Raw genomic sequence first — 11,793 nt, 5'->3', positions numbered from 1 at the left:
TAATGTGCCACACTCGGGCCAGGCCACACCCACAGCTTAAAGTTTAAAGGGCACGGGTCAGCAAAAAAACCCACCGCCGATTTTTTACAGCCGGCAACAACAGAGACAGAACTCCGCACGGGCACGCGTCCCACACACGCTCAGACAGCGGCACTACATGCTTCTGTCAACACAGATTGGATAAAAAAATAAAAAAACAGACGAACAGACACCTAAACAAATAAACAGTCAAGACCATTGAGATAGTCGAAGAGGGGCCGGATCCGAGAGGACCGCGGCCCACAGCTCTCAGGTGGTTTGCGAAAGTACTTAAGGACTCGTTATTCTGTTTCACAAAAACGCACGGAGGTGAGCTGAGAACCATCTTGTTTGTCCGCCACTGGCGACATTCACTCCGTAACCTTCTCAGCGTGGCCAGGGGGAAAACGCGGTTTCCCCAGCCTCCCTAACTTAAACGTGTCAATGTCATAATATCATCTGGAACATTATCTGTCGTTCGGCTTGGGGTGGAGGCAGTACTGAACAAGGTAGGGTCCACCACTTGTTCTGTTAATATGCAAATTAAAAACGAAACAAAAAAAAGGAAACAGCATCGTTTTGCTCCTTTTCCATGATTAACGGCAATTACAAAACAAATACTGTATTATGTAAAATAAAATCAAGTAAAACCCCATCCTCAGAAAACAAAAGCCTAGAGGATACAATTATGAATGGGAAATACTAGTCTTGGAGTGTTTCCATACTTATTTTTTTTCAGTATGATTTGTAGCTACTGTTGTAATTTATTATTTTTTCTTTTTTTTTGCTGATTTTTTTTTTTCTTTCTTTCTTTTGGTTTTCCAGTCTTCAGTGCAAAAATAAATGGCTTGAAACAGAATACCGTCTGCAGGGTAGGGGGGGTCGACAATGCCGAGAGAGGAAGCCTGTGGACACAGTTATTTTTTTTTTCCCCCCACAATGCAGTGCAGTGTGGCGTCCTCTGGCCTCAGGCTCACAGAGACACTGCCGCTGCTGCTGTTATCCACGCTGCCAGTTTGCGGGTTCCCAGAGTGCTGTGCCGGTGCGGGGTCAGAGGTGACAGGGGCGGAGCTGGGCGGTGGCTACGCTCCGTCCTGCAGCTCCTTGGCCTTCTTCAGGATGGTGTGCACGTCTGAGATGGGGTAATCCTGCGAACGACAAGGCCGTGGCAGAGTAAGGGAGACCGTGGTGGCCAAACAACACACCACCTGACGCCCGTGACCCGAATGCAAAAGAAAGAGGAAAACCTGTCAAATGTCTTATCATCTGACCTTTAGGCTTTGTGCTGCATGGAAGTTATCAATTACTAGTGCTTTGATTTATCTATCATACATCTTTCATTGAAAAACATTTTCACGACAATAACAGATTTACAGAACTTCTTATTCCTTTTTTTCTGGTTGCTAGTAAGCTGCTTATAGGTCTGGAAATGAATTATTCCAAACTGTAACAAGAAGAGGCGATTTCACTACCTGCAGCAACCTCATGTTCACTGTAAAGTCCCCAGCCAGCAGCTGGTCCCGGATCAGTCTGAAATGAAAAATAAAAACTGACGTGGACCATTGGGCAGCAGGAGATACATTGCAGACACCCAAGAGACAGACATGTGCTACTCCGTGCACACTGAATGCTGAACTCTGACCTCTTGTCTGATAAACCCAGATGCGCGCGCACACGTACACACACACACACACATATGCACACACACACACACACACAAGCATGTGCTCTCTCACACACACACACACACACACACACACACACACACACAAGCATGTGCTCACACACACACACACACACACACACACACACAAGCATGTGCTCACACACACACACACACACACACACACACAAAGCATGTGCTTACACACACACACACACACAAGCATGTGCTCACACGCACAGGGTGCCACAGGTAAGTGTCACGTGGCACCCTACTCCGCCCCATCAGTCGAGGTGTGACGCGGGCTCTCACATCAACATGGCGCAGCACACCAGGATGAGGAAGTCGAAGCGGTCCTTGTCGGAGAACAGAGTGTCCCAGATGCGGATGACGTCCGGCAGGAGGAACTCCTGGGACAGGAGGAGGGTCAGCCACCGGAAGGTGAAGTACTGCGGCTTGATGTTCTGCTCTTGCTGAGGAGAGAGAAGGCAGACGCTCCGCACACTGACCTTCCACACTACAATACTGTCTTACCAGCTTAGCTAGACTTTAGCCTGGCTTACAGTGTGACTTACAAAGCTTAAGTTTTTACATTCAGCATCTCTCATATGAAAATGAAATACATTGTAATATGCTGAGAAGTATGTTGCTCATGGCCAAGAATATATTGCAAATATATTTAATATGTATTCACGCAAAAATATGATATGACACATATGAAATATTTGCCAAACCTTCAATATACCAATATGGTAATAGTTATTTTGAGTATATTCATTGAGCTAAAAAGGATATTCTCTAAAACTTTCTGGGGTTACACCAGTAAGTAGAGGGAATGAGGAAAGAGAAAGCCCTGCTGACCAGTTTGAGGTAGAGTTCCATGTCCCTCTCCTTGAGGGTGGAGAAGACGCTCTCCATTTTGTAGGTGATCCCACACTGGGAGTCATCCAGGCTTTTGATGAAGTTGTCCCTGTTCTCTGACATCAGGTTGGTGAAGCAGAAGAAGGTGTCTGCCTCTGCGTGTTCTGAGATACACACACACAGACACACACACACACTAATGAGTCACTTCATTTGATTTCTTATTCAATAACGTTGGTGGTGCATAACATTGTAACCAAAACAAACTTTTAAACAGTTTTAGATGATCATGTGGAAAGCATGCTGCACATTCTGGGCTAAACCTTACTGCATTTACCTCTTTTTACCTGCAGGGGGCAACAGTGTATACAGCTAAAACTGCTCTTCCCTGCTAAATTACATCAGTGAGGACTGCAGGCTGTGTCCACTTGATGTGATTAGGCCAGTGGGATACATGAGTCAGAGCTCTACGGCAGCAACAATCGGGGCAGTTTGTCAGGAGCACTTTGTTAAACGCAGGTCACTCGTATTAGGACTGCGACCCAGACGCCGTGTTTTCATTGGCTGTGTTCATGTGGGCCTGGTCTGTGCAGTGGCGGCTCAGAGCTGCTCATAATGATTGTTTCTGTTTCTATGGGGTTTCCATGGGATCCACTAATGTACAGCATTATCAGAGGTAAACTGCCCCTTGCTCAGCTCCTGCAATGCCAGCTGCTAACACAGCCAGATGAAGAAATTATTTAAAATTTTTCAGTTTTGTGTGGACGTTTCTCAGTTTCCTGAGCAAAATATGGAAACTGAGGGACTCCAAGTGATTTTTCTTCTGCTTGTCCACCTCATTTTGCATACATATTTCATTGGTCTTTAATGAAATGTGTTTAAACCTATTTTTTTTTTTGAGGAAATCGAGGGTTTCGCGTTATGCAATAAGGTAGGTACATCAACACATTAAGGGATGAGGTTTCCCCATCCCTGGGTGGGGGCAGTGCAGACATGCCTGCTCCTTGTTCATGTATAGGACACATGTGCCAAGGTGTGCAAACAAAATCAATTTCTCATTCCACGTCATAACAAGTATTGTTGGGTTAGGGTTAGGGTTAAGGTCTATTCGGCTCACTTTCAAATTAGGAAATGAGCTGAGAGACTGATGCCAGTCCGAGGTACAGCTGGAGAACACACAAACACGACAAAAAGCCAGACCACACCGTGTTAAAATGGAAACCCTGTTAGTGCAAACGTAGCAGAAACAGAGAGATTTAGCTCAAAGGTCATCCTTCTGCCTGACTCAGAGATAGCACCTCCATCACGCGCAGCGCTTCAAAAAAGCCAATAAAAAGGGCGTGAGGTTTTTTTTTTTTTTTTTTTTTTTTTTAATGATCACACCTGCCAGGTGATGTGTGCATGTCCTTAACTTCGAAAAACAAATTCAAAGGACCGCTGAACTCACAGTGTTACGCAAGCGTAGAAGAAAGTAATACGTTTGCATAAATTTGCTATTCAAAGCTAAGCACAAATCACTTTGTGGTCAGACCAGTAACATTTTCAATCCTGGAAATCAGAATGAACAATTTGAATGCAACCGGGATTTGTATGAATGAAGAAACGACTAAGAAAAAGAGAATATGTTCAGTCATTTAACATATTATATTACATTATTGTCATTTAGCAAACATTTTTTTCCAGAGTGACTTGTGTTGTTATCCATTTATACAGCTAGGTATTTACAGAGGCAATTGGCAAACCTTCCCCAAAGGTACCACATCAGTGGGGATTTGAACTTGTATCCTTTTTACGAGCCCTGCTTCTTACCACTAAACCACACTGACTGCCTGATCAGATTGCTTATTGTTTAAATGGAGATTCTCTGTACCTTTCCAATCACTGTTGGGGTCCGTGGCAAATGTGTAGTAGATGGGGCCCACAATCTCGTTCATGCCCTGGACATAGGCGATGCCCGGGTTGAGCTTGGCATAGATGAAGAGGATCCTCTCCACCACCTCCCAGTGGGCCTCACAGCCGTTGGGCAGCACCTCGTACTCATTGGAGGGGTACAGGTTCTGTGCCTTTCCCGGGGAGCTCACCTGGGACAGGGCACAGACACACAGATCAGTCAGAACCTTGAAATGCGACGATAAAAGGCTCAAAACTTCAGAAATGTAGAATTCCAGAACAATACACTGGAAAAGATTGATGTCAGTGGAACTCAGGCCTACTCTGGCCTAGAGCCTTATGCAGTCAGGTGGCACCTGAGAACTTCAACATACCAAAAATCCTCCGCTTACCACAAACTACCCTGGAACCAGCCAAATGGCTCAAACAACTTTTCTGTCAAATGAATAGATTTCCACTTATACTGTGCCTGATTAAATGCATCTGCTTCTATGTACTTTAATTATGAACAGTAATGTTGTTCCCACAGAAACAGCAGAAGGAGCTGCTTTTCCCGTTGCAATGCAAGCACCAAGAGAACTCAGTGTGTTGAATGAGAGCACCATCACAGCATCAGAGCACACAGGAAACACACAACACTGGAAAGCCCATCAAAGCAGGATCACACAAATCAAACGTTCGGAGCAACTGGGGAAGAAAGTAAAAAACACCAGCACAGCAGTCTGCTGACATCAAGCCGCACACTGTCACAGAACCTGTTATACTCACAGCGGTCAGGGCGTCAGAGCACTTTGATCAGAAGAGAGACACTCATCAGAGTTCACTGCATTGGAGTCCAGCACGTCCATCAAAGTTTAAAGCATGTAACCCAGACTTTTCACGGCTGAAACATCCTGTACACGAGGAGCTCCCTAACAAGACAGCCTTTCCCCAAAGCATTCTGTGGTGCGTAGCAGCATACAGACATAAGTTGTTGGTATTTAGGTGTGAAAACACCATTTCCAGCAGCAGACACCCTGCTAGCCTTGTATTGCTTCCATTCATTTAAAATGTAAGAATTCAGCCAAATTACAATAAAAAAAGGGAATAAACCAAACTGTGAGTGGGTAAAGAGCGGACGCTCTCAGACTCCGCTCCCAGTCTCCCTCCAAACTTACGTTGGTCACTCCGCTCCGGTTGCGGTCGACGGTCTGGGCTTTGAGCGTGGTCTGCTCCACGCGCCGCCGCAGCGTCTCGTACTCGTTCTGGGGGTCCAGGATGAGCAGGCAGGGGTAATCCGTGGGCCTCTGGAAGAAGGCCATGTCCGGGTACAGGCGCCTGTGTCGAGAGGGGAAGCTCGATTAGGGACAGGCGACCCAGCTGGAGGACCTCCAGCTCAGCATCTCTCAGAGCGGCCCTGGGGACCCGCTGTGCGTTGCTGGGTTTATGCTCCAGATGAGCTCTCAGTTAGGTTTGATTTGGATTTGACTGAGCCTCTAGGTGATGACCGATATGACTTTGCTACCTGTAACCTTGCTGTAAACACTCTGCGAGAGAAATATGCTGCTGGGAGTCAGGCGAGACGTCTTCAGCGCCCTACCTGACGTCTTTGTCGATCTGCAGCAACACCTCATTGTCCTTGAAGTAGTTGTTCCACCTGCTCTCGGGGTTTGGATTCAGGGGCTGCAGAGAGCGAGACAGCAAAAGCGTGAGAGAGTGAGCGTGTGCACGCGTGTGTGAGAAAGGCGAGAGAGCAAGGAAAGAGACAGAAGAAGAATCAGGTAACATTTACAACTTCACACAAAAAAAGAGGAGGGCAGTCTGACTGTCTCTGTTAACACAGCCAATGGTGGACGAGGACGGAGAACGCTGAGGAACTCACATGGTCCTCCAACGTCACATCCTCCCTGGAGAGGCCCAGGTTCGCCTTGGCAATGCCGGGCTGGATGATCATCTCTTTCAGGAACTGAGCGTACAGCTCCCTGCAGAGAACACAGACAGATGGAACAAGGGATGATGGGATCTTCAGGATGGCAGGTAACAGCCTGCTGCATTTCTTTCTTTTTTATTCTTTTATTCAACCATTATTTTACCAGGATATGATCCCACTGAGATTTAAAATCTCTTTTACAAGGGAGTCCCCACACATAGCTGACTGAATCTCTTTATTCCCCGGACAAAGCTGGATGAATGAAGTAACTGACAATGGCTGTGAGGATTTTTCATAGTGAGCTCCTCCATTTTCGTACAGTCACGGAGTCTTTACTGATTCTGCAACAACTCTTATTTGCTCAGCTGCAAAGGCTTCAGTATCACAGGTTAGATTTGTGTTGATTTGTACATGGGGAGCCGTGTAAAGGTCCAGACCCCTTCTTACTCCTTGCCAGTGTTCTTGGTAAAAAACAAGGCATTTATTTGACAATCAGCACTATACTGCTAAATGTTTTGTTCTCTTAAATTAGAGGCCTTATGTGGATGATTATGCAGAGGACAAATTTGGGGTGTGTTGGACAGGTTGCAAGCTTTCAGCTAGCACAAAGTGACTGTCATCTCAAAACTAACAAAGGAAACTGAAAAGGAACAACAACAACAACAACTGTAGAAACAGCATCAACAAGTCTAACAGAAGCAATAACAATAATGAGAAGGAGAGCATGGAGAACATAAATTGACAGGAGAGAAAATGGCACCAGTTTCTGAAACTTGCTGGCACCAGACTTTACTTATAACCAGGGAACTAGGAATAACTGGAGGTCAAAGCCCCTGTGTGGAGTCCAAGGTTTCTAAAATAGAAAAAGGTATGTATTTGGGCAAAGTTTACCTCTGTTTCTTCAGGAAGGAGTCCCATAATGACTGCTCCAGAGGCAGATAGTTGAGCAGAATCTGAAAAATACAAGGAAAAGCATTCTAGGAATATGGCTAGGTAATGTAAGAGGTTGCGGGTTTGAAACCCAGGTAGGACACTGCTGATGTACCTTTGATCTAGACAATAAATCTACCCTTCATCTGAACACTTCAGTAAATACGCAGCTATATAAATAGCATATACATTAGCTATGCCACATGTCCTGGATAAGGCTGTCTGCTAAGAAACTAAAAAAATATATATAATATGCGAACCCTCATCTCCTTCGTCCAAGAACCTTGCCACTCACAGCTGAATCCAAACAAATATTACTGTTTCAACACTTCTAAAATGTTCCATAGTGAATTTCAATACATTTAGGTTAATTTTAGCAAAAAAATAAAAACACAAAGGAAAAATAAGTATTCATGACAAATTGCTAACCAGGCTGGAATGCTGTTAATTGTGTTTTCATGGATACATTCAGACAGCCATTCAGATGTCGCATACTGAAAATTAAATTTGCTACGGGCTCTAATACAATGGATCTCCTTAGGAAATGTTTTCAGCTCAAACTAGAACATTGGGTGCTGACTGGCTGAGACTGAAACACATGTCACATATGGAGCTCGGCTGGAGTGGGAGTATTATCAAACTGCAGCAAGAGATAAAAGCATGCAGGCTGGAAAACACACACTTCAGGAACTCTCACCTTCCAGCACAGAGCCCGAATTCCTCCTTCAAAGGGAATTCCTGTTTCAGAGGCAGGGGGGAAATTCTTGAATAATGTATGAAACAGCGTCTTGTATGACACAAATAGCATTAAAAATTTGTGCAATTATAACCTAGTCCAGCGAATGAAAGGATTTGAGTCAACACTCTGCCATGTGAGTCACCGAGAGGCACGCCAAAGACTCGATTCAATTTTCTCTTATATTACTTACCGCTGAAGCACAGCTCACGAAGTGCCTTTAAGTTAATCTTCTCCTCGCTTAAGGCCACATTGAATTCCTGAATCCTACACAATGAGGGTCAGAGGCAGATAGGTGGAAGTCGTTACAAAAACACAGGTGAAAAAGCCTCCATATGTTTGCTCATACATGACGTCGCTAGGACATTTCAGGGCACCATTACTGCAGTGACAAAACAGCCTTCATACATGCGAACAAACCCAGGCAGTTATACATTATAACTTCACATTTTACGATGCATGTTCATTTTTTATCCAAGTGGAATTGTAATGTGTGGTGTATTGATTAAAAAACCAGAGGCTTTAGAACAACATGGTACCGTGCAGACAAGAGGCGTACATCGAGAACGTGTGGGTCTCATTTCCACAAGGCCTCCTTCAGGCTGTGCAGCAGGCCGTTACTAACAAAACAACCACGGGTATTCCAAGCAGAAGAGCTGGGCTCCTGCTTAATGCATGTAAGCAAAATACATGGAGGGAATATTGTGCTGGTTTAAAATAACTTATACATTACAGTATCAGAGAGAAAAGGAAAAAAGCCATGCTGACAAAACGGTCTCTTCCATAAGACTCTACTATGCCCTTCAATAATTCTCCGTACAGCCTATGGCAAACAATATTGCTTTCAAATCTGCAGTCTCTCAGACACAGGCTTATAAATAAGTAACTCTGGCTAGCCAGAGCGTCCAGGAAAGCCAGGACTGATTGCCCTGTGTTACACAGGAATTGGATCCACTCAGGAATAACTGTCCTCTCAGCCTCACCTGACTGCACCCCCCCCTCCCCAACTGCTCTACTTTTGACAAAACTGCATACCATCAGCAAAGCTGCCTGGCTTCCTGGCATTCAAAGAGAAAACATGTAACCCGAGTTAATCTGTACTTTATCAACCCTCTTCAAGCAAAGCATGGACGTTGACCTTGGCAAGGCTCCTAATGGTAAAATACACACGAAAAAGTGCTACATTACAACACTTCAGCGCCTACTTTGATCGGTCTATAACTACTATTAAGCTACGTGAACTCTTGACGTTTCCCAAAAATGTGTAGCAGTAGGCTACTTTCAAACTCAAGGAAGCAGTTTTTTTTTCTACCATTTCCCCTTCCGTTGTCACTTTGAAAGCTGTCAAGTGTCATGTGATTTTCATGGAACACTTCCACACCCACATCTTTTTTTAGAAGAACATCTAGCAGAATAAAATAAGAACATTTAAAGACAAGCCATTAAACCGCCCTGGCCCCCTTTCCTGAATATCTATAATGACACTAAGCTTTTAAAAAGCCCTGTACCGAGCATTGAAAAGACAGAAAATAAGGCAAAATAACAACAAACATCTGTCGCCGTTTTCTGAGGCACTGACCACCGCTTTACCTGTAGCCAAATTGAATTATCTACCAAATGTGTCAGATACTCCATGTTAAACTGGACGCTTGATTTTGAAACGTACTAAGGTTTGGGGGAATTGTGTCAATGTTTTCAGCTGTGGCAGAACGTTTTTAAATTTCACCCAGATTTTAAAATGAACGATTTGCTTAAAAAGAGAAAGAAAAGAAAAACCCGTGGATGCACAACTCGCGGAGAGAAAAAAAAATGTTCAGCTTGGTTAATTAGATAACAAAGGAATGCAGCTAGGTAGGTAACCACGCATAATTCAGTTTAAAGTTTGCAAATACTGCCCAACCCGGCAACACAAGCGAACTATAAAGACCGTCTAGGAATATGGCAAGCTAAAAATCAGACTGCTGCGGACTTTTTCATTAAGTTCGCTGACAGAACAAAACATTTTAAATTTGCTGGAAATACTGTACATTTCTGGCTCACTGTGACATCGACTTGGAAATTAGCAGCTGCTTTATTTGGCTAAATATCCAAATTGGCATTCTATTTCAAGTTGGCTGGTGGCTACCAAGCTAGCCAGCTGCATCCAAAGAATTTTCATGAACAGTGCCAAGTCTGCACTAATAGCATTTGGCATTAGAATTCCTACTGTCTAATTCGATTTAAAGTAGGTCCTCTTGACAGCTGTTAGCTAAATTAACATTAGCTATCCTACCTAGCAGGGTTGCTAAAATTCCGTACCTTCATACTCTAGCTAACAAGTTGACTATGCTAAAATGCAAGCTGTCCTGCTCGCGTTAAAAGTCCGTAAAACGTGCAGTTAGCTTCACATTTAGCTATTACCCTGGCGAAAGAACTATAGCTCGACATCTAGCTAGCAATGCAGTCAGCTAACGAACGCAGAATTACAAGTTTGGTCATGCGACACGTCAGTCATCTCCATTCAAACCATATCAGTAGACTGACAAAACCTGGGCTTCGACCGCATCAAAGATAAACTGGCCAGCTAGCGCTGCTGGTTATACAATAGCATGCGCTACCGAGCTAGCCAGCTAGCTAGGCAGCTGGCGTTCATTGAAACAGCGGCCACTGAGTTCTATGCAAAAATCCATACTGTAACACCCAATTGTTATAATTGGTATTTACCACTCCTCAACTATTCACGTTCGCTCACATATTGTCACAGCCATAGTACCTCTCAGTACTGCATTTATTTTTCTTGTCTCACCTGTTTCTGTACGAACTCGACATGTTGACTTCCTCATGAAAACAGCAGGAACTCGGTGTCGCGACAAAAACACTCCTATAGGGAAACAACCTTTGCGGAACCTAAAGTAGCGGGTAGATGCTTAATTTCGATTCCACTCGGGCACTGCAAACAGACAGGTTTGTTTGAACGTTTTGTAGTAGATAGCTCATCTGACAGAACAATTAGCTCAAAATATTATCTTCGGCTTTAGCGAGATATTGTTGCTGGCAGTCATAATTGGTTGCGGTGTTGCCTGGAAGTGCGTGGCGCGTAACATTTAGGAAAGTATTAAGCATATTCGTTGTAGTGCTCAAAATATGCTGTGATTAGTTTATTCCAAGTTTGTTATTATTACGATTGCAAGTCACGGGTGAACGTGAGCATCAACTGAAAAAGTTTGGTCTAGATATATAAAACTCATTTAAACAACTTTAGTACATAGGTCTTCATCTTTGGCCATATGAGTCACACATTTCTCAACAAAAATACTACCGTATGTATCGAAGACGTAAATATCTTAAAAACTGTGAGCAGCGACTCACAAGTTGTCTGATCAGGTCCAACAATTCGAGTGAATTACCTGATTTAAACACTGAGTTGTTCTTGACGCTTAAGAATGCATTAATGAAAATATTGAATGTTACTTTGGATAATGCTAGGATTTTCAGGCGACCTTTGTAAAAATTAGCTTATTTAAAATTTTCTTTCTGTCTCATAGTGCCTTAAATTTAACGTGACGAACAATGTATAAATTGAAGTTTTTCGGTGAGCTTCCTCTATAATATTGTATATATGCTTCAAAAGAGGGAGCGATAGTGACACCTGGTGGTAGAATGAGGGAGGGAAAAGACATTATTCCGTATAATGAACGACTCAAGTTTACGGAGCAAATGAGAATTATTTCCACACCTCGCATGATCCATGGACTGCCATTCAGCACTAATTAAGTTAGTACACACACGCATATATATATATATATA

The 11,793-nt window shown here is 43.7% G+C and overlaps 1 protein-coding gene across 1 annotated transcript; it reads right to left on the bottom strand.

Annotated features, from left to right (window-relative positions):
• Positions 1-811: 811 nt before the first annotated feature.
• Positions 812-10,815, bottom strand: tbc1d13 (TBC1 domain family, member 13). Its single transcript, XM_036527720.1, has 12 exons — positions 10,793-10,815; positions 8,201-8,274; positions 7,969-8,009; positions 7,233-7,294; positions 6,294-6,393; positions 6,012-6,094; positions 5,590-5,749; positions 4,413-4,623; positions 2,543-2,706; positions 1,994-2,154; positions 1,491-1,548; positions 812-1,166 (listed from the first exon to the last, which is right to left on the bottom strand). The coding sequence occupies exons 1-12, from the start codon at positions 10,813-10,815 to the stop codon at positions 1,101-1,103; spliced, it is 1,203 nt and encodes a 400-aa protein (XP_036383613.1). The 3' UTR covers positions 812-1,100.
• Between the last annotated feature and the right edge of the window lie 978 nt (positions 10,816-11,793).

This window comes from Megalops cyprinoides, chromosome 4, assembly GCF_013368585.1.
Source record: "Megalops cyprinoides isolate fMegCyp1 chromosome 4, fMegCyp1.pri, whole genome shotgun sequence".
Classification (NCBI taxonomy): domain Eukaryota; kingdom Metazoa; phylum Chordata; class Actinopteri; order Elopiformes; family Megalopidae; genus Megalops; species Megalops cyprinoides.
This window is presented reverse-complemented; position numbering and strand designations above follow the sequence as displayed.